The following is a 23,626-nucleotide window of genomic DNA, read 5'->3' as shown; positions in this document are numbered from 1 at the left end:
AAGTAGTGTGGTGGCAAAAGCATTGACTTGAGAATTGAGTGACTTGAGCTCTGCTCCAGACTGCTGTTAACTAGGTTTGTGTGACCTGGGGCACTCATTTTTTCATCTGTTAAGTGAAAAAAGATTATTTGGTGAGCTGGGGTCACCCTGAGTTCAGACAATATGTGATTCAAGATGAACCATGTAATTAGCAGAGTTCTAGGGGGATGAGACCTTGGATGAAGATCCAGCTGCCTTCTTGACACCTCTGCTTGGGTGTCAGACAGGCAACCTCCCCATCTCACCCCCAAACCTGCTTTTCCTGTTGTCTTCCCTGTTTCAGTTCAGAGCAACTCCATTCTTTCAGTTACTGAGGCCCAGAGCTCAGTGATGTTCTTGACTTTTCTCTCATGCTCCTTGGCCACTCTGTCAGCAAATCCTATTGTCAGTACTTTCCGAATATATCCAGACCCCAGCCCACTCTCACCACCTCCACCACAGTGACTGTGGTCCAAATCACCATCATCTTTCACTAGGCTGGCCTCCTACTGGTTTTCTTGCTTCCTTCTGTTCTCCATACAGCAGCCAGAATGATCCTTGTAAATAAGTCAGATCATGTAATTCCTGTTCAGAATTCTCCATTAGCTTCTCATTGTGCTCAGAGGAAAGTCCACAGTCTTTACCATATTCTGCAAGGTCCTGTACAGTCACGTCCCCTGCTGCCTCTTGGTCTTTTACTGCCCTCCTCCTTGTTCATTCTGCTCTGGCCATGCTGGCTTCCTTACTGTTCTCTTTTCCCTATATATTTTAATTAAAAGTTTTTAACCATTTTAAGTGTACAGTTCAGTAGCATCAAGTACATTCACACTGTTCACATTCACATTATGGCACAACCATCACCACTATTTATCTCCAAAACTTTTTCATCTTCCCAAGCTGAGGCTGTACCCATCAGACTCTGACTCCCCATTTCCCTCTCCCCCTAGCTCCTGGCACCCACCGTTCTACTTTTTGTCTTTGAACTGAATTACTCCAGGTACCTCATATAACTGTAATCATTCAGTATTTGTACTTTTATGACTGGCTTATTTCACTTAGCATAATGTCGTCAAGGTCCATTCATATTGTAGCGTGTGTCAGAATTTTCTAGACTTTTAAAAATCCCTTTTTAAGGCTGACTTGTATTCAACTGTATGTACCACATCCTGTTTATTCATCATCAGTGGACACTTGGGTTGCTTCTGCTTTGCGGCTGTTGAGAATAATGCGGCTGTCAGTGTGGGTTTACAGATTTCTTTCCTTGCTGTTCTTTGAACATAGCAGGTACTACCTCACTTTGGAGGACTCTTACAGTTTCTGTCTAGAATACTCTTCCTTTAGATACTTGTAGGTTGGCTTGCACCTTCAGTGTCACCTTCCCACTGAAGCCTTTCTCAACTATCCTATTTTAAATTGCACCTCCCCGCACTTCCCTGGCTCCCTCACCTGTTGCTCCTGCTTCGCTCTCTCTCAAGACACCAGCTGACTGAGGTTTTACTTGTTTCTCTATCTCTACTTGTATGTCTCCCCATCAGTTCCCCCCTTAACCTCCCCAAATGTCAGTCCCAAGAGGGCAGAGAATATTGGATCATTTTGTTCGTTGCTGTAGCCCCAGTGCCTAGAACAATGCCTGGCACCCATAGTCACTCAATAGCTATTTGGTGGATGGACAGTTGAATGAATAAACAAATGAGTAAGGGTTGGTGGGAGGAAGGAGGGGAGGCAGAGAATGACACTGAAGGTAGATGCTTTTCACCAGGGTCAACCCTGCTTATCATTTCTTCATTTCTGGCTGCTGCTGAGATTATAAGGGTCAAAGTAAAATCCTAGCTTTCCTTCCTCCATCTGTCTTGTCCAGTCAGTTGTCCAGTGACTGCCCCTGTCCCTCAAAGACCATTTTGTTCTGGGAAAGTTGCATGATAGAGGACACCAAAATGCATGCACAGAAGTGAGGGGTCAACATGAGGTTGCAGGTTTTAAATTTTTCTAAGTAGGGACAGCAAAGCAACAAACAAAACCAAATTCAAACAAAAAACCCACCAAATCTTCATCTCCTATCACCATCATTTCTTAAAAGAAAGGGCCTTTTTCTGTTTTGCTGTCTGTGACATGAGACAGTTGCTGTGGGTGTCATCAAGGCAGTAGACAAGAAGGCACCTGGAGCTGGCAAGGTCACCAAGTCTGCCCAGAAAGCTCAGAAGGCTAAATGAGTATTATCCCCAATACCTGCCACCTCAGTCTTAATCAGTGGTAGAAGAACGGTCTCAGATCCCTTTGTCTCAATTGGCCATTTAAGTTTAATAGTAAAAGACTGGTTAATGATAACAATGCATCATAAACCTTTCAGAAGGAAAGGAGAATGTTTTGTGGACCATTTGTTTTTTGTGTGTGTGGCAGTTATAAGTTATTGGTTTTTAAAATTGGTACTTTTTAATGGAAACAACTTGACCAAAAATCTGTCACAGAATTTTGAGACCCATTAAAACAAAGTTTAATGAGAAAAAAAGGGGGGGGCCTTTTAATACCAAAGGTATAGGGAGGAAAGATTCAGAACAGAGAACATGTTTTAAATGTAATAAATTTGACTTAAAAAAAAACAACTTGCTACATGGTCTTTATTTTTCCCATTTTCCTCGTGGATAGTTGTGTGCAGACAGGCACCAAGTGCATGGGCTGAGGTTTGGGGGCGTCTAGTGCAGTCGGCGGAACGCTGCAAATGCCCAGGATAATTGTCATTCGTTGTCTGTTTGGGTTTGATGTTTGTAAGTAATTACTTTAAATTGAGGTATAATTCACATACAACATTGTATTCGTTTCAGGTGTATTACATAATATATTGCAAAATGATCACCACAGTAAATCTAGTTAACATACATAGTTATGTAACTAATATTTTTAATTGGAGGTTCTCTAAGGTAATGTTTTCAAGCTGCATACATTGACTTATTATTGGATCATGAAATTAATGAGGTCCAACTTCAAAAAAAGATAACATAGAGTGCTAAGTGAAAAAAGCCAGACACAAAAGGCCACCTATTGTATGACTTCATTTATACGAAGTACCTAGAATGGACAAATCCATAGAAACAGCAGATTAGTGATTGCCAGTGGCTGGGGCAGGGAGAGTGAAAGGAAAAGGAGCAACTGCCTAGTGTGTCCAGGGCTTGCTTTGGGTGATGAAAAGGTTCTGGAACAAGCTAGTGGTGATGGTTGCACAACATTGTGAATGTACTGAATTGTACTTTTAATAGCTACTGTGGTAAATTTTGTGTGATATGTATTTTACCACAATGAAAATAATAACAAAGTATCAGTGTACGTTGCACGTGTCAAGTACTGTTTTTTTAAATATATTTTATTGAAGTATAGTCAGTTTACAATGTTGTGTCAGTTTCTGGTGTACAGCAAGTACTTCAGTCATACATGAATATACATACATTCGTTTTCATATTCGTTTTCACCATAAGCTACTACAAGATACCGAATATAGTTTCCTGTGCTATACAGTATAAACTTGTTTATCTATTTTATGTACATCAGTCTGTATCTGCAAATCTCGAACTCCCAGTTTATCCCTTCCCACCCCCTTCCCCCTCAAGTACTATTTACTGAAACTTTTGTTTCAGTTACACCCACCACTCTTTCGGTAACTGCTGGATCACAACATAAAATGTATTTTGTGCGTATGTGTTTTTAAGTCAGAATTTGAAAGCCCTCAAAGGCTCCTTTCAGCTTGGAACACCCTGTGGCCAATATTTGGATGTTGCCAGAGCTATTTCTCTGACATGGTTTCACTGGGATGCAACTTGAATGACTTCCTCCTACCCTGATGACTCTCCACAGATGCCATGTGATTTTCAGCAAATCACTTATTCTCTGGCTTTTGCAACTGTAAGCCAGTGTTTTTATTTGAGCCCAAATGTGATCTTGTTTGAGCCCCCAGAAGATCTTAGCCTCTTTTTCACTTACCCACTCACATTTCCCTGCCTTCTGTGACCCCTGTGCATACAGCAGCCACTACAACACACTCCCACACTTCTTGTTTTCATGCCCATCTTATCCCACCCTTTTGTGGTCTTGAGGGCAGGGAGAGCAGTGGTGTTGTAGAGTCGGGTGTGGTACAGCTGAGCTTTCCCCAGGTGTGCTTAGCAAATAGGATACAGTTGTGCAGGAGCAGTGACACTGACCCCACCCCCACCCCCCAGCAATTGAGCCTGTCAGTTGCTTCCCAGCAGCAGCCTGGTTTATTTACCAAGATGAATTATTTTGTTCATGGACCTTAATTTGAAAAAGTTTGGAAGCCATGTGGAAATAGTTTTTGGCACCTAAGAAGGTGTTCATTGTTCGTTAAACGACAGGGATTAGTCTCCCGATTTTATATGCCATTTTAAAATAGGAAGAGTAAACAGTTTGACCAGTCAGGGGGCTAATAATAACTGAATAGCGTTCTGAATCTGGCGTGCATCTCCTGACACCGCGCTGGGTTGCATTTTGTATGCACATATGCTCACCGTCTTTGCATGTGTGTAAATAATGGTGAAGGCTGTGGCTACTCTAGAGAGGCCTAAGCTCTGGGGGCTCTCCTCCTCGGTGTAGATAAATCTGTTCTGACATTGCTACACTTTACATTGGGCCTTTGGGGAATAAGTGGTTTCAACTGAGAGCCTGCTTGCTGGGGAGGAATATTTATAGAATCTTTTGAGTTGGGAAGAACTTCGGAGAACATTTAGTCCAGTGTTTCTGAGACATGGCTGTGTCAGTTACCTGGTCATCTTTACTGATGCTTAGGCTCCACCTCAGGTGATTCTGATTGAGAGGTCTGGGAGCAGTAGGGCCTTGAAGCTGTTTTTATGAAACCTCCCAGGTGATTTTGATGCAGCCAGAACAATCCACTTCTCCCATTTTATAGAAATAGAAAAAAAGGCACAGAAAGGCTAGATTACTTGTACAAGGGTGCATCGTGACCCAGCTTGGAGGCCAGATCTCTGGACTCCCATGTCCTGAATGTTCCTTCTTGGCCTCCACTGCCTCCTGTCACATGGGGACTCTCCCTGTCCACCAAAACGCACACAGGGAAGTGACCCAAGGGGCAGGCACAGAGGCCTTCCAAGCTTGATACTTTCACCCAAAATTGGGATTCAAGGACAAAATGTAGTGATACTAGGAAACTTTGGCTTTCTCTACACCAGCTGAAGTCAGCTTGCTGTCAATCTCTTTTCATTCACACAGTATCACCTTAATAACAAATTTAAGGAATTATAGAAGAAAATAATTTTCCATCTTAACCCAAACCTTTTGTTACAATGTTAGTGCATTTCCTTTACATATCTAGAATTATTTCTTGAGGATAGATTCTCAGATATGGAGTTACTGGGTCAAAGGTATGGATGTTCCTCTGGGCTTCTTATTGACAAGCTGCTTTTTGAAAAGATTGAATTACTTGCTTTTAATCTGCAGCAAGCAGTCTGTAAGAATCTCTTTGGTTCTGAGCATTTAATGTTTAATTAAAAATTAATATTAGTTACATTCTTTCTAATTATAAGAAGTGTTACAATGAGTCATTTGTAGAAAACTTGGAAAATATAGAAAAGTCAAGAAGGAAATTTTAAAAAAAGAAGGAAATTTAAGCCATCACTTGAGCACATGGATTTATTGACACCTTAAAAGATTTTTTGTTACGATTTTTACACATCAGGAAAAATGGAAAATAGTGCAAAAAATAGCCGTATGTTACCATGTAGAGTCAACAGTTGTCAACATTTTGCCTGATTTGCTTCATCTATTTTTTATTTTTTTATTTTTCTGGATCATTTCAGAACAGATTAAAGGCATTGTGACACCTCATTCCTAAAAACTTCGACATTCACCTCTTAGAATAAGTCAGTTAGGTATAGGCTATAATGTCATTATCTTATCTGAGAAAAATAACAGGGCTTTGCTTATTTCCCAGATCACATTCTTAATTTCCCCACTTTTCCCAAAAATGTCGTTGGTAGCTATCTCTTTACAAATCAGGATCTCATAAAAAAGGTTACACACTGCATTGATTTTACTTTTTTAGTTTCTCTAAATCTAAAACAGCCCCTCCCCACCCCACTCCCCACACCATTTTCCCCTGTGACATTGACTTTTTGAAGAGATCAGGCCCGTTTCTTGAGGAATGTCCGCATTCTGAATGTAACTGATTATTCTTTTATTTCCTGAATTCCCCCTAAACTGGAAGTAAGGTCTCAGCTTTCTCAGATTCAGATTAAACGTTTTTTGACGAGAATTATTCATAGGTGATGCTGTCCTATCAGGAGGCACGAATGGTGGGCTCGCTGTTGGTGATGCCAGGTTTGGTCTCTGGGTTAAGGTGGTGGTAAACACATCCCTGTAGTGTAAATGTACATTGTTTTTCCTTTCCTTTGTGGTGATAAATCCCTGTAAGTTAACCTGCTGAAATAAAGGGTTTGTACATCTATAAAAACCAGAACACTTTTGGTCATGTTGTCAAAATGCCACTAAGTGATCCTGCTACATCTGCTACACAGCATCAGCCTGCTTTTCTGCACTGATTTGCCTTGTTCATTCTTTTTTTTTCTGATTACAAAAGAAACTCACATGTATCATGCAAATTTAAAAGTTGCAGAAATACTTAGCCTAGAAAGTAAAAGTGCCCACGATTCTAATTTCTAGAGATAATTGCTGTTAACAGTTTAGGCATATCATTTTGATTTTTTTCTAAACATATTTACATTTGTTAAATTCTGTTATACAGAAATGGGCCCACGCTATAGTACTGTTTTGCTGCTACTTATTTTCACTGAATGTATCGTGAAATTTTTTTCCCCTGCCAATAAAGTTTACTTCTTTTTTAAATTATGGTAAAAAATATATAACAAAGAATTTGACATTTTAGCCGTGTTTGACTGTTCAATTCAGTGGCATTAGTTACATTCACAGTCTTGTGGGACTACCACCATTATCTTATTCTTTTCAAACAGCTGTGGAATGGCATTCCTTCATGGATGAACCAGAATTTATTCAAATCAGTGCCCTATTTTTGGACAATTGGTTTGTTCTTTTAAAAACAGTGCTGTAAAGAGCGTCCTTGCCAGTCTCAGTGCTCATTTATGAGAGTATTTTTATAAGAGAGCTTCCTGGAAGAGGGAAAGCTGGTCAAGAGGTACAAACATTTTACATTTTGATAGGTATTGCCTAATTGTCTTTCAGAAATGTTCAACCTGTTTACATTCTAACCAAAAGCATCTGAGACTGGTTAATTACTGATTCATCTTGTTAACTCCTGTCACAGTTAACTGAACTTGCTGTGTATTTAATCTTGCTCAAGGTGGGTAGCTATGGCTCAGTGGTAGAGGGCATGCTCAGCATGCATGAGGTCCTGGGTTCAATCCCCAGTACTTCCATTAAAAAATAAATAAAAACCTAATTAATCTTGCTCAGTAAGGAAGAACTGGTTGTTAAAGTAAAAGCAATGTTCATTGGTTTAATTAACTGATGTTTATGTAGCACCTGTTGTGTATCAGACCTGCTCTTCGGCATGGGGAATTTTATCATGAATAAACAGACACAGTCCCTCTCTTAGTGGATCTTACAGACTAGTGGAGAGAGAGATCATCTCACAAAGGAATGTCAAGAAATAGTAAATGGGCATATATAATAGGAGGCTCTGCTTGGGCTAGGAATCCAAGGAGTCCCTGAGAAAGTGAAATTAATTTGGAACTTGAAAGATGAATGGGAATTACCTAGACAAAAGGCACATCGTGGGTGGGGGTGGGCAGAGAACATTCTAAGCAGACAAAACAGTATGTGCAAATGCCCAGTGGAAGATCCCTTTAGCTTTTGTACTGGCTAAGGACGTTCAGCATGTTTGGTGCCTTGGAAGAAAGTAAATTCTGAATTATTCAGAAACCAAATAGATGAGATCCCACTGCCAGGACCCCATAAGCAGAAGGGGTTTCAGAGGGGTGGGAGGCTTTCCAAGGCAAATTCTAATAAATTGCAGGTAGTCTGAAGGAGAGACAGAAGAGATGCACCTGCAGACCTCAGCTTAGATTTTTAGAATGTCTTGGCCAAAGTTGGAAGGAGGGCAAGTAACTAAGGAGAAATACTACAGCAGCTGGAATACATCAGAAGGGGTCAGGAATGTCAAGGATCCAGATGAGCTAAGAGTTCTGAAAAATGCTAATCAACCAAGAGCTGTGTTTGCAGTAAGCAAAATAAGAAGAGGCATGCCCCTTCTGCCAGATTCTAGAAAAGGAACACAACTTCATTACATCTAATTTTGTGTGTTGGCTCCATGAAGGAAAATAAGATACTGAGTACATACTATATGAACAGGCTCTGTGCCAAGCGCTTAAAGTAGATTATTTCATTTGATATTAACATTATGAAGTTTATCTCCATTTTCTCTTTGGGGAAGTTGAGGCTTGGGGAGGCTAAGTAACTTGTCTAGGGCTACAGCAGGTTAGTTGTGTTACTGGGTTTGGGCAGTCTGGCTACAGGTCTTCGGGCTGAACCATCACATCATGCTGCCTTCAAATGGGAAAGGATGTAAGAGGGTCACAGAATCCAGGGGAATTGGCTCATCTGAGAAAGAGACAGACCTGCACTTGTGTCCTGGATTCGGTCTTTACCACGTGGAAGACTTCTGCTTACTTAACCTCTCTGATCTTCAGTTCCCACGTCTGTTGGGAGTAATGATTACCTTGCACCGTTACGGGAATTCAAAATTAGGCACAGAGCAAGTGCATAATAAGTAATGGCTGTTTTAATTTTTATTCCAAGAGGGTGACACCCATAGCCTGGTCTTCATTTTACATGTGAGATATATGTGGTCTATGAATGAGTGATACATGGTGTCCTCGCCCTAGAATTCAGTTTTTGGGGTAAGCATGTTAGTGTGGTCAGCCTCTTCAGAGTTATTTATATGTGACATTTCGTGCACTTTAAACCTCTCATGGTTCTGCTCTGAAGCAGGCAGCAGGCTGAGATTTCACTCTTTGCAAGTGTGAAGAACTGAAGGCTGGAGGAACAGAGTGAATTGTTGAAGGTCTCACGGCCAAGCTAACATCTTTTTACATCTTTGTTGGGATTAGTGGATGAGTGAAACGGGGAGTGAGCATTGATTTCTGTGGGGTGTTTGACAGGTCAGTCAGGCCATCCCTGACAATGAAACAGAAGTGGTGTCTTAGTGACATTTCAGTCTGGTGGTTATTGTTGTGGCTTAAAGACCTGGACCCGGAGAGTGTTGCTAAATAGGTCACTTTTGGCCTGACCAAATGTCCACCCTGGGGAGCCTGTCCTGGGAAGGCTCACATTTATACTGAGACTTGGATGAATAGCCCGAGAATCGTGCTTACTGTGTGTGTGGCTGACACACACTGGAAGGGCCATCCTGTCAGGGCCTGGGGTGACTGACCAGGACCCCTATAGACCATAGGCGGCTGGAGGTGGACAGAAACTGACACTGAAATTAAATCAAGATTAAGGTAGTGCTCTGCACAGAAAACCAAGTCCACAAGTACAGTGTGGCTTGAGAGCAGTCGATGAGGAATTTGGCTGTTAAGGTGTGAGGATGTCTGGAGGTGGTGTGTGTGTCAGCAGTGAGGTGGGCTGTCGTGGCTTAGCAAAGGAGGTGGCAGTCCCTTTGCTCTCTGGGCTATCGCAGAGTTTAGGAAGATGCCATGTGAAGGATAGTTGAAAAACTCGGGGCTGCCCTTGGCCTAGAGAAGAAATTTAGAGAGGGCTGTCTTCAAATAGTTGAGGGACCCCTACCCTCAACTGAGTCATTGACCTGGATAGGGTTTAGGATTATGTATTTTTAACAGACTCAGGAGACTGTTGCATCTGAGGGCTGGGAACCAGTGTCCTGAGCAAGAGAGATTGGGCAGACCCCTGACTGAAAAGCCGACTGTGCAAGGAAACAGTTTAGCTGAATGTGAGAAAGAATAGCTTGAAATTTTTCAGAAGTGGGCACATGGAATGATGAACTCCTGGTGTAGAGAGGGGTCCAAATTTTGAAATATATAAATTTTTTTTTAGAAAAAGTGATTTCATGAACATTCAGGTTGTTCAGGCTTCCCAAAAATTCTCTTTCCATCTTTATTAATGTATAAATCTGAGCCGTCCCATGTGGAAACTTAACTATAAATTAATTAAAATTGAATAGCATTAAATATTCCACTCCTCAGTCACACTCAGCACACTTCGAGTGCTCCGTAGCCACATGTGGCTGGTGGCTGCTGTATTGGACAGTGAGGATCGAGAATATGTCCGTCGTTGCAGGAAGTCCTCCTGACGGTGCTGGCTGTTGTGAACAGATGTTTTCACAGAGTTGGGAAGCAGAGCAGTATCATGATTAGGGACTGAGCGTGTAGACGGTTCATTTGTTAACACTGGAGCTTATCTCCGTTTGGAGGGGAGGCTAAGGGGGAGGGCCTGGGACAATAGCAGAAAGTGGGTGAGTCAGGCTGGATTTTGGTCACTCCACGTGAGCCTCAGTTTCCTCCCTTGGAAAATAGGCTAATCATAGGAGCCACCCCACTGGGTGTCTGTGGGGATTGAACGGATGTGACGCACGCAGAGTGCTTAGCACAGTGCTCGCTTCATACTAGGCACTAATAAGTATTCTTCTCTTATCCGAAAGTTGTATTCTATATGAGCATTATTTTGTCCTTTTTTTTTTCCCCAGTCAGCATTATACTTAAATCTGTTTTTAAGAGTTGATATGTGCCTGTAGATTGCTTAATTGTCCCCTTGCCGTTGGGAATTCGGTGCTTCGCCTTTTGTCTGCACTGTAATTATGATCGCGGTCATTTATGTTGCCTGCTGGGCCAAACACTAGGTGTTGTTAGACTCATTTTTATTTCTAAGGAAACTGAGGCTTAGGGCAGTTAATTTACATAAAGTGAAGATCTATGTATAGATATCGGAAGGATGTCAAAGATATTTGATAAATGAAAAAAGCAAGTTGCAGAACAACTTGTATAGCTTCTTATTTGTGTGAAAAATACAGAGGGGGCTGAGTATGTGCACAGGGGTAATAACAGAAGCTGTGCCAGTGCTTCATGTCGTCTGCTAATCCTCACAGCAGCTCTGTGCGGAAATGAGTACTTAGGGTAAATTGTCCTGGATGACTCAGGTAGTAAGTGGGTGGCCTGCCAGATTCAAGCCCGGGTCTCCCCACTCCACCGCAGTGCCCCACGTTCCTCTCCACGCAGGCCGTTGCAGGACCTGTGGTTGGTGGGTTGTTCACCCCTGCCCAGCAAGGGAGATAGTGAGGATCCCTTGGTGGATTTTGAGGTGGAGGGCAGGTGGATCTGAAGTCTGCATTGGGAGGTCACTCCTGCTGTGGTGAGTGGTGGTTGAGGGTGCTAGTTTCTAATAGGGTCTGTTCTCCTGACTGTGTGACCTGGATAGGGAGTGGCAGCTGTGCACTGGTATTGGTTCAGATGCCGAGGTTGGCAGGATTTAGATTTAAATGTCCAGGTGACATATATATAGAAGGGAGCCTGGGGCAGTGGCTTTGCCTTTTCCCTTGCCCAAGGGTAAGACCTCCTAGCAGAGAACACCACTGTTCTTTCCCTCTGTCACTTCTTTGGGTTCATTTATTCTTCCCCTGGTCACAGTGTACCTGGTGAAGGTTGTCACCCATAGTTTAAAATTAACAGACCCCATCATAACAATCATTTATCTGTTGCTGTATAACAGGTTGTTGCTGCCAAACTTAGAGGCTAAAACAATCAACATTTCTCGCTCATGGTTCCTGACGGCCAGGAATATGGGGATGTGTTTGTGGAGTGGTTCTGGCTCAGAGTCACTCAGGAAACTGCAGTCCAGATTGTCGGCCAGGGCTTGGACTATGGCTGAAGCACTTGCTTGTAAGACGGTGTGCTTACACACCTAGCAAGGTTGTACTGGTTTGGGGCAAGAGGCCTTAGGTCTCTGTAGGTGGGCCTCTCTCAGGACTGTTTAAATGTTTTAACAGCAGTAGTGGCTGTCTTCCCCCAGAGCAATTAAAGGAAGAGAGAGCCAGGCATAAGCTGTCCTTTTTATGACCTAGTCTCAGGGGTCCCCTAGCATCACTGAGCCATGTTCTGTCCACTAGAAGTAAGTCAGTAAGTCCGCTCCACATTCAAGGAGAGCAGGATTAGGCACCACCTTTTGAAGGGATGAAGAACCATCCAGAGCACATGTACCAGGTTTTCCTCATTAATTTTTTTACCTATTCAGCTGATATTTATTAAATCTCTAATATGTGCCAAGTAGTCCAGATACAGATAAATAAGACAAATAAAACTTAATTCCAAGGCTCGAGGAACTTGCCGTACAGGTAGAGTAGCAGCTGCCGTGTGGGTAGTGCTTTATAGCTTAGCGAGGACGTCTGCACGTGTTCTCACTTAACCTTCCTAGTAACTGTGATCCCTGTAGCTGGTTGTATCCCCATTACCCATCTTTTCTTTATGGGGTATTTTCTTAAGTGGACAGAACTTGGCTTTGATCCCAGCAAATCTGACTGTAAATCCCTTGAACTTTCTACAGGCTGTGTTCTTTGTGGCTACTGTATCATTCCTGGGCCTCAGGTGAGGAAACTGAGGCTGCAGTCACTGAATGGCTGTTAACATTTTAATTCCTTGCTTTTTTCACCACACTGTGGCATCCCTCAGGGGTGGACCGCCCTAAATTGTCCACTGACAGTTGCTGTTGTCTTTCTTCTTACAGAAAGCCCTGGGTGTGCGGCAGTACCATGTGGCCTCAGTCCTGTGCCAACGGGCCAAAGTGGCCATGAGCCACTTTGAGCCCAATGAATACATTCGCTATGACTTGCTAGAGAAGAACATTAACATTGTCCGCAAACGGTAAGGCTGCAGGATGAGCTGTGGAGACTGGGAAAATGGTGCTACCGGTGCTACCGGTGCTGCCGGTGCTGCCTGCCCCTTTTGGGCATTGTAGGCTGCGCTTGGCAAAGGATGTTTGGTGGTGGTGGTGGTGGAATCAAGGCATTTAGGGTATAGTGATCCCTGCAGAGGAAGGGTGTTCCAGATCAGTGGTGGACCTTCTGCCCTCTCTGGCAGGGAGAAATCTGTTATCAAGAAGCCTGGAGATGTGGGACATAGGAAATATCTCAGGCACTCTTTGGTTCTGTGGCCTGAACCTTTTCCAGGAAGATGACTAACCCTAGGCAAGTCCTCTGGCATCTGCCAGGCCCAGTGGCTTCAGAAATATTTTCCTCTTTGGTGCATAAGCCCAGGGGAGAGCTCAGGTTGAGACCCAGAAGGAAATCTCAGGTGGAATCTTGAGCATATCTTTTTTCTGGGCCATTCTTTGCTCATTTGGTAAAACATCCGCCACCCTTGCACTGCTGTCCTGTGTGCCAGGTTCTGGGCTAGGTGCTGGCACAGGTGGGATGAATAAGACACCACAGGAGGATGAGGAGTGGGGGCTGGTAGTTCATACCAACCAGCCCTGCTCCTGGAACTTGAACGACTGCAGACAGAGCTCTGTGCCTGCGCATCTGATCACGTGACCCTGGGAGCTCTAGAACAAGTGTGAATTCACAGTAGACCCATTTACAGCTGGGAACAGGCTCAGGTGTACAGCAGCTTGCCCAGGGCCACAGTGAGTGAGTGATGGGACCTTGTCTCTGGGCCCTCGTCCAGTGCTCTGGCCACTGGCCCACACTTCTCTCTGTTGCCACTTTGCGTCCTCTTTACTGGTGTCTTCACTTCAGTTGTAAGGGTAGGGGACTATCTCAGTCTTCACCTCTAGCAGTCTCCAGCATGGCATCACCTAGTTACAGTGAGGACCTCTTAACGTGCATTGAGGATGTTCATCTGATGCAGGTGGTCTAGGCCTTACTACTCAAAATGTGGCCTGTGGGTCAGCATCACTGTCATCAACAAGCAACATGGGGAGCTTGTTAGAAATGCAGAGCCTCAGGCCCCACCAAGGCCCACGGAGTCAGAATCTGCAGTGTAACAGGAGCCCCAGGTGGCTGAAGTGCCCACCAGAACGTGAGAAGCACTGGCCAGTTTCCCAGCTGGTCCTAATATGTAGTGAGGGTTGAGACCACTGTCCCCATCACTGTAGGACCTTGTACAAATACTTTTCCCCCATAAAACACTGTTTTATTTATTCTTAGAATTCTCGGATCATAGCTCAGTGGAAAAATGATGGATTTTTTTTAGTCTACAAAACACTCCCACCTGGCTCTTCATGCTTGGAAGGAGAATTGACATACAAGTTTACTTTGAGATAACTTGACATATGAGTATTAGTCACCATTTTGTCTTTGCTATAAAAAATTAATAAAAAAAAAACTTCCCTTTAACGTAATTCTTTTTGGTTTTAATTTTTACCAGTAAAATTAATCTTCCCCTAAAAGTTTTCCTTTGCCTTTTTATACCAACCTTGCATTAACTAGAAAAGTCCAATCGATAACTTTTCAGCATTTTCCAAATTAGTACAGACTAGGGATGTTCCATTTTCATTATTGTCATAGAGGAGTGGTTCTCATTGGGGGTGGACTGAGGGGTTGATTTTGGTCCCCCAGGGGAATTTAGCAATGTCTGGAGACATTGTTGGTTGTTGTAACCTGGGGTTGGGTGGTAGTTTACTGTTGTCTATTGGGTAGAGGCCAAGAATACTGTCAGACATCCTGCAGTGCAGAATACAGCCCCCTCAGTAGGGAATCATCTGGCCCAAACCGTCAGTGGTGCCACGGTTGAGAAATCCTTCTGTAGAAAAAGAAAGCAGAAGTGAGGCTATACTAAAAATATACTAGTGGATTAAAATAGATGTACCAGTGTTTTAGAAGAGCGGGGGACATGTATCCTTCACCCTGTAACTGTGATGGAAGGGGCCTGATTCTGTTCCTGGGAACTGGGTCTTTTGTCATCCAGTGAAGTGGGGGGATGGATGGGACATGGAGGGCCCATTTTGCTGTTTTCCTCAGTTAATCCTCAAGGAAACGTGATGATGAACTTGTCCTGAGGCGTTTGTCATTGTCAGGCTTTTTAATGCAAATTCAGACATTTGCTGTCTAGGTCTTTGGTTTTAAAGCCTTGCTATTTTTCGGCTCCCCTGGGACCCAGGAGGAGGGCCTATGCTCCGTGCAGTGAGTCACCGTCTATACACCAACCAGCCTGGAGACGCTGCTGCAAAAGGGGGCCAGGCTTGCGCTGTTTTTATTCAAGGTTCTCATGACAGCAGAACTGTAGAGATTTTCAGACTTGCCATTTGCTCTGCTGTTGCGCACAGAGCCAGCACCCTAGGGAACACTTGCTCTCAAGGGGTCAGGTAAACTTGGAAGTGAGGGGCTAGAACCCAGGCTGGCGGAAGGAAGTGTCTCTGCTTTCCCCGCAGAGTCATATTGGTAATAGCAATAACAGTAATGATAATAATTGAACACTTACTGCAGGCTGGGCCATCTGAGTTTCCAGATGATGCTGAGAGACATACAGGGCAGGGAAAGAGCCTGAGCAGTGGAGCCACACTGCCTTCTCCTTGCATCCTAGCTCTGCCACTTGCTAGCCCGTGACCAGGGTCGGGTTGCTTCACCTAACTGTACTTCAGTTGGCTCATCTGTGTTGTGAGGGTAAAATAAGTTATATACATGAGTGCTCGGAGAAATGCTGAACTAAAAGTCAGTGCTGTGATAAACCTGTAGTACAGAAAGCGGATCAGTGGATGCGTGGGGGTGGGGACAGGAGGGAGGGGTTAAAAAGGGGAACGAGGAGACTGTTGGGGGCGATGGATGTGTTCATTATCCATCTATGGTGATGATTTGACCAGTGTATACATACGTCAAAACTTACCAAATTGTTGACTAAATATGTGCAGTTATTACACACGAATTATACCTCAGTAAAGCTGTTTAAAAGCAATTAAGTGCTGTATAAGTGTTGTCTGTTCTCTATTCCAGTCCCAGCCCTACACTTTAGAGATGGATTGGTGAGGGCTCTGAGAAGGGCAGTGTTTTATCTGGTTACAGCGGGTTTAGTAATAAGGTCAGGTCTAAACCCAGAACCTCTGACTCCTAGTCTGATACTTTTCCATTGGCTTGTTGGGTGTGAATGGATCTCCGCCTCTTCCCTGGAGGCCTCAGGTTTGGCCTAAGCTTTGAGAATGGTGGAAGACAGAGTGTGGGGTCTGGATAGAATGCATGCTGAGTGAGGGGGCGGCAGCAGAGAGTCAGAAGGGAGAGCCTTAAGGTTGAGGGGTTGAGAGTTGGCCTGCACGAAGCTCAGTCTGCAACGGGGAGCTGTGACGAGGAGGCAGTTGAGTCCTGGCAGGGCCTGCATCCCCCCAGGGGTCTGGCTTGGACTGCCATCTTGGCCCTGATGAGGACAGGAAGGGAGGGAAACGGTCTAGGAACAGGGTCTTATGAGAGGCCAGAGGCAGTTTCTGTTCTTGAGAGCTGACAGCCACACTCATCTTAATGGGATGAGAGCAAGTGGGACAAACTGGTAAGGCTTGAGCGTATTAAGGTAAGGAGGCCTCCAACACCTGAGGTGGAGGGTTGTGAGTGGAGGGCGGGGAAGACTGGGCGAGGGGGATGCTGGTGCGGATTCTCTGTGTCTTAGTGGGGCTGACTGCTCGGGGACATGGCCGTGGACAGAGAGAAGTAGCGGATCCAAGATGAGACTCTGGCTGTTAGAGACTCTGAGTCTCCATTACCTCTTGTCATTTTATTAAATGACAGGGATACAGTAAGGATTAACTAACGAGATATACATGTAATAAGTGCTTATCAGATGATAGCAATTAATATTCTGGAAAAGCAAATATCCTTAAAAAAAAAAAAAAAGGCCTGTCACTTCTGTGGTGTTGCCATTCATCAAGTGATTTTGGACCTAGTGAGTGCCAGGCGCTGCACCGTGTATGGGCGGTGCCGCAGTGAGCAGGACCAGGCCGTCTCCCCTCCCTGTCCAACAACAGGGTTGCCATGTGTAGAGAGGGAATGGCCGTGGGTGGACGGAGGATTGTGCAGCCAGTACCAGGCAACCCCTGCCTTCTCCCACCAGATTGAACCGGCCTCTGACCCTCTCAGAGAAGATTGTGTATGGACACCTGGATGACCCGGCCAACCAGGAGATCGAGCGGGGCAAGACGTACCTGCGGCTGCGGCCAGACCGCGTAGCCATGCAGGATGCCACGGCCCAGATGGCCATGCTGCAGTTCATCAGCAGCGGACTGCCCAAGGTGGCCGTGCCGTCCACCATCCACTGTGACCATCTGATCGAGGCCCAGCTCGGGGGTGAGAAAGACCTGCGTCGGGCCAAGGTGAGCTGAAGTGGGGTGGGGGATGGAGGAGGCCAGTGGGACATGAGATGAGAGGTGCAGCCCTTGAATTAGGACATTGCCCCAAATTCTAATGGGCTCTTTGGTTTAGTCTTTTTTTTCCGCCTCTCTCTTTTCTTTCCCCCCCTTTTCTCCCTCTCTTCTAACTCTGAAAATACCATTTGTTCACTGTGAACATGTTAGAAAATACTGAGAAAGCCTAAAGAAAACAAAAATCATCCTTAATTTTACCACACTAAAGATATCTTCTCTGGTCCTTTTTCTGTCATGTAACACTGTTTTGTTAGAGAAATGATGCAGATATCAGGCTCCGATACATATTGCCAGTTGCTCTGGAGAGGGGACTGTAAAGTTCCCTTTCTGCCAGCATCACATGTGCACTCACTTGTGTGCTCTCCTGACCCCTGAGGACCCTGTCAGCGGGTAGGTGGGTGGTGTCGCTGTTGGTAAATTTGAAGCGTCTGAGGCATGTGCAGTCAAGTCCCACACCTGCGCGGGGCGAGGTTAGGGCCAGACCCCTATCCCCGCTCCCACTCAGTGCCCTCTCTGACTGCTTAACCTCCTTTGTGGGTTTTCCTCTTCTGTGGGTTTTGCTTAATGAGGTAGAAGGGGCCGGATGCCACACTGAAGTTGTTTCCTTTAATTCTCTTCACCCTTTCTTATGAAGCTGAATTCCTTCTCCTGCCTCCAGGCCCTGTTTGTGGTACCTTTGTGTGTGCCTACTCTTGGCAGCAGCAGGCCTCTCCCAGCTCTGGGCCTCCACCCTCTCCACCCCCCGCAGTGGAAGCAGGCACCGCTCTTGTGGGGCCTTTGGCAGGGGCTGAATGCTGGCAGGGCTGTGGCCCGGCCGGGCACAGAGCAGGGCATGCAATTGAAAGCGCTTTGGCTCCCGGGGTCAGCCCAGCTCAGAGAGCCTCTCAGACCCATGGGAAATGCTCAGGGCAGCTTTCCCATTCAAGTCCCTACTTCCCACCCTAGCCTGCTCGTTTGTGTCCTGGTGACACAGTGGCTCCACTCAGCTGAAGGAGCCCAGCCTGCTGGCTGGTGGTCTCCACGCTGGCAGCAGCGGTGCTGGGAGCTGGTAACATTACACGGCTCCTGTGGTGCTGGAAACTGGGTCCTCTTGAGCCCTAAGGCTGAATGACTGTCCACACGAGGGCCACTGCCTTCTCTGTCTAGTCCTCCCCTTTATGGATTTAAAGTCTACCTTCTGGAGATGAGATTCACAGAATCATAGGATTTTAGAGCTCATTCCCTCATTTATTTAACAAATGTTTATTGAGCGTTATTTGTTTGCCAGACACTGTGCTAGTTGCCTGGGATTCAGTGTGAACACGACAGATGGGGGCTCTGCCTCCATGGGTCTCATCTAGTAGGGAGATAGAAGCTAAACGATCACACAGATTGGTAACTGCCAACTTGTAAATATATATATTATGAAGGGAGAGTATAGGACGCTGGAAGTATAAGAAAGGTGTCTAATTTAGACTTTGGAGGGGAAGGACAGACTCTGTGAGGATGTGACATGTAAGCTGAGACCTGAGAGATGAGTTAATGTTAACTGGAGGAAGGACATCCTAGACAGATCAGAGTACACAAAGGCCTTGGTGCCTTTGTGGAGTTGGAAGGCTTGTGAGGCTGCAGCTGTGAGGTGGGTGGGGCAGGCACAGGCAGGGCCTTGAGGACTGTGGGTGCTATCCTAGGAGTCGCTGAAGGGTGTGACAGGAGAGGGATGTGGCCAGATTTACATTTATTTGTAAAGGATCCCTCTGGTTGGAGCTCAGAGAGGCAGAGTGACCTGTCCAGGGTCACACACACAACCAGAGAGGTATCTAGGCTGAGCTCAGGTCGAGGCTCTGCTACGTCGCTCTGTGGCTGCCCTGCTGCCTCTTCCCCCCACACGCATAGACACACAGCCACCTCCCTCCTGCCCTCGGTATCAGTTTTATGTGACTGATTTGTCCATGAGAAAACCAATATATTATTCATTAGACAGACTGCCCTGGGGACCCAGGTTCTTTGTCTGCCATTCCTTCACTTGGGGGAACCACTTGGGCTCTCAGAAGGATGCGTGGTTGGTCTGGAGTTTAAATGAAGAGGGTTGCATGGTTTTAAGGGTATTTTATTAAGGACCCAGTGGAGCCCACAGTGAGTCCCTCCTCTGCCTTGGAGCGCGGCTCTCCTGTGCCCAGAGGCTGGCAGGTCTCATGTCCTAGTGCCTCCTCTGGGACTCTGCAGTCCGCTGTGGTCCCAGCCCTTTTGCCCCTGAGGTCTCACCTGTCCGGGGACATGCCATGTCTTCCAGATAAACTCTGGCTTCATGTCCATGTGCTGAGAAGCCTTCCCTTCCCCCTGAGGATGCTGCCCTTGAATTATAATCAGAATGGGTACCACCCTGTTGTGTTGTTTTATTGAATCGTATGTTTCAGAATATGATTATTTGGAACAGTCCCATTTGGGGCCCATCAAATGTATTACTAAGTGTTGAGCACCTACAACATGCCAGACAGTGGTCGAGATGTTCTGAGATACAGTCTCCATAAGGGAGGTAGCTCTGTTTTTATTAGAATTTGGCTCTCTGCTCTGTGGTTGGACAGACCTAGTTTCAAACACTGACTCCTCTGTTTGACCCTGGAGTCTCCAGTAGATTATTTCACCTCTAAGGTTCTGTTTTTGTGCCTGTAAAATGGGCTTGATGACAGTATCTCCCTCCCTCGTGGGATGGGCTGTGAGGGTGTTTACATGGTGCCGTTTTTGTAGCGCACCCTCAGTAAATGTCAGCCAGGATTACAGATGAGGCTCCGATGGAGAAGCAGCACCCAGCATGAGGCATTGTGGGACTGGCTTGTTCCCTCACCACCACCATGTCCCAGTTAGTCCCCTGGTGGCATGCCCCTCACTGCTGGCCTTGGCTGAGGACTTGAGTGCCAGAGGAACCCTTGGAGATGATGTAGCCCAGGTCCTTCTACAAATAAGGAAACTGAGACCCAGAACAGGGAAGGGATTTGTTCTGGATCCACTCCCTGGCCAGGTGTCACAGAACTGGGCTCTGTCTCTGCTCCCTGTCTTTCTCTTGGGCCTGCCAGCTAAGGCTGTGGGCCACCATCCAAGCCTTTTGGAATGATTTGTAGAAGGCCTCCAGGAGAGGCCTGTCTTCAGAGCGCCAGCATTTCAGAGTCACAGGGGAGGGGCTGTGGAGGGAGGAGGGCATGAGCGGACTGTGTTACTAATGCTGGTTATTGATTTGTCTCAATAGGACATAAACCAGGAAGTTTATAATTTCCTGGCAACGGCAGGTGCGAAGTATGGCGTGGGCTTCTGGAGGCCTGGCTCTGGAATCATTCACCAGGTAAAGCAGGGCCTGGCCTGCCTTTAGGGGTAGGCAGCGGGCTGGCTGCCCTCAGGGAACCGGAGAGCTCTTCCAGGCCTGCAGGAGCAGGGGGCTCGGGCGGGCGGGGGAATTGGATGACATCTCCGTCAGCCCTTCGGCTCCTCCTCCTTCGTTTTAAAATTAATTTTCATTGTGTCAAATTATACATTCTCAGTCTCTGTGTGAGAAATTAAAACAGTCCCTACTGACCATCTCAGTAACCAGCATTTTAAGATTGACATGTTTCATCCTACACCTTCTTCTAAGCATTATGGTATTGCTTTTTGTTTTGCCTTTTTCCACAAGCGTTATACCTTGTTGCACGGATAGCTGACATTTGATGGGCACATACCATGTGCCAGGCACCAGACTTGGCACTTTGCAGATACTACCTTACTCCTTGCTCACCACGACCTTGTGAGGTTGGGGGTTTTATTGTCCACACCTGACAGATGAGGACGCTGAGGCGCAGAGAAGTTAATCTCCTTGCCCAGGGGCACCCAACCGGCCAAGTGTGGAGCCAGGATTTGCATCCAGCATCCTGGCCCCAGAGCCAGCCCTCCGCACCACTGTGCTGCTTTGCGGCTTCTTGTTATACCAAGAGCTCTTCCCCACTCAGTGCACAGAGTGCTTCTCAGAGTCTTTGGCCCCATGATGGTATTCTGTAGGATGGAGGTACCAAAGGTGACTGCTTTGGTTTGTGGAGTATGCACTGGTTTGTGTCCACATGCCATCCATCCTGTGTGTGAAACCTGTCTCTGTACCTTTCCAAGGTGACCTTTCTCCCCACCTCCATCCCAAGTCTCACTTCCAGGCCTTCCTTCAAGATGAGCTGAGTCAGGCTGTAATCCGACCCTGCATGGGCTCCCTGCACTACCGCACTCTGAAACCAAAGCCCACAGATCACTGCTCTGCCCTTTTCAAACCATCGCCCTTGCCAGGAAGAGGACCCCTGGGAATGGCAGGTCACATCGGCCTATAGGAGCTAGAAAGCCTCTGAGTGGTAGGGCTAGGTTGTAGGTGGACCCAACCTTGGCCTCTTGTCATCAAGGGGACCACAATCCAAGTGTCCCCTATTCCACCTCCGTACAAATGCCTGGGCCTCTCTGGCAGCTTCTGGGCCAGAGTTTAGGGCAGTGAGTGATGGCAGTTCACATCTGCCACTGGCTAAGTGTACGTGCAGTCTGATGTATTTGTTCCTTTAAAAAGAAAGTTCCCAGGGAGCGTGTGATCTCTGCAGCTCTCCTCTCCTCTCCCCCTCAGTGTTAGGCAGCTTTAATCCGCCATGTCCAAATCAGACTTTAGTCCCTTTCCCTCCTCCTCAAATGCCCTGGTAGATCTTCCCCCTCCACAGCTCTGCTTTCTGGTTGCCTCTGTGAAGCCCCTGGCCCTCCCCGGTGCCCAGCATTGGGGGTCTCCTGTGTGGTCCTCTGTGAGACCCTTCACATTGTGACCACAGTGTGTGCCGAGTGCTTTCCTCACCGGACCATGTGCTCTCTGGGGACAGGGACTGTGGCCTCTTTATTCCTCTCCAGCTCTGGGCCCAGGGCCAGTTCAGCACAGAATAGGTCCTTAGTTTATGCATGTTGTGCAGATTGATGGCTGAATTTCCAGTTTTATGTTCTAGATGTTAGTCCAGGCTAAAATACACTTCTCCCCTGCCAACCACTGAGGTCACTGTCACAACTAGCTTCATTGTGACGCTTTCTGCAGTCCTCGGGTCTCCACTGACTGCTGCCTTTTGGACGTGGACCACACTCATGGTCTACACCGTGTGGCTACACTGAATTCTCTGTCTGGTCTTTGTGGATCAGACGTTTACAGTCTTGGGGAGCTTTAGAGATTTTTTTTTTTTTTTGAGAGTTACGTTTTATTTGGCAGGAGGACTCAAGCCGGGATGACAGCCTCTCAGATCACGCTGAGGGACTGCTCCCTAGAGATTATTTCAAATTGTTTTATATGGCTGAGGCGAGAAGGGCCAGAGAAATGAAACAGTTAAACAGTGTTCTCTTTTGTTAAGCATTTTCTCTGTGTTGGCCTGTTCTCGCCAGCTGCCTCGCTCCTGGGGAAGGAGCAGGTCTTCTAACCTTGTGTATTCCCTCGATGTGAGACTCCTCAAGCCTTGCTGAGTCTGCTGGCTGCCCAGCCGAAGGCAGAATCCCTGGGGGTTCTGTGACAATCCAGGGAGCCTGCGCACTCTTCATGCAGTCCTGCCAGTTTGTAGAGCCTTTCACGTCTCTGATCCCATTTGTCCTTCCCAACATCCATGTGTGTGTGTTGGGGCATAATTCCATCTGACAGTGAGCAACCAAAGCTCAGATGAAGGATCTTGCTGCAAAATAGTAAATAAAAATAATTCCTCTGCCAGGCATTACTGTTACAGCTTGATGTACATGTACCCATTGAGTCCTCCAGTGAGGGGAGCAGTATTGTCGGCTACTTTTTATAAATGGGAAGACAGGCTTGGAGAGTGAAGTGACTTGCCTGGGGGCCCACAGCTTAGTAGGTGGTGGGGCCAGAGCTCAGACCTAGGCACGGTTACTGTCGGCCAGGGCTTCCTAGAGCAGTCCTGCAGCCTCAGAGTGTCTGGCACCTCGGGTGCCAGGTTGGTAGACAGGCCGGTGCTGGGATAGCTGCTCCTGTAGCCCCATCAGATTTTGGGGGGAAATGCTCCTTCCCAGCTAGGAGGAGAGCCTCAAGAAAGGGAACGCTGTGAACTAGGAGTGGTGACGAGGCCAGTCAGCATCTTCCTTAAACAGATCACTTCTCTTCTCAGAGACACCAGCACCGTCTGTGCTTTTTAGTGCAGCAGGGGAAAAACTCATGGCCTGTGCCCTCATTGGGTCTCAGTGCTTCCTTGCAGGTGCTGGAGCCAGGCTGTGAAAAATGTCTGCCCTGTTAAGAAAACAGATAAGCACACTCCACGCGTCC

General features: G+C 46.3%; 1 protein-coding gene across 3 annotated transcripts in view; it reads left to right on the top strand.

Moving 5' to 3' along the window:
* ACO2 (aconitase 2) overlaps positions 1-23,626 on the top strand; it is a 47,712-nt gene that overhangs the window by 12,536 nt on the left and 11,550 nt on the right. For all 3 annotated transcript variants that reach the window (XM_010983511.2, XM_010983510.2, XM_064491405.1), the window contains 3 exons: positions 12,745-12,881; positions 17,049-17,307; positions 20,582-20,674. In XM_010983511.2, the coding sequence (XP_010981813.2) occupies positions 12,745-12,881; positions 17,049-17,307; positions 20,582-20,674 (489 nt within the window). The remainder of the gene's footprint in view (positions 1-12,744; positions 12,882-17,048; positions 17,308-20,581; positions 20,675-23,626) is intronic.

Source organism: Camelus dromedarius, chromosome 11 (assembly GCF_036321535.1).
Source record: "Camelus dromedarius isolate mCamDro1 chromosome 11, mCamDro1.pat, whole genome shotgun sequence".
NCBI classification, from domain to species: domain Eukaryota; kingdom Metazoa; phylum Chordata; class Mammalia; order Artiodactyla; family Camelidae; genus Camelus; species Camelus dromedarius.
The sequence above is the reverse complement of the archived record's forward strand: the minus strand, read 5'-3'. Positions and strand labels throughout refer to the sequence as shown.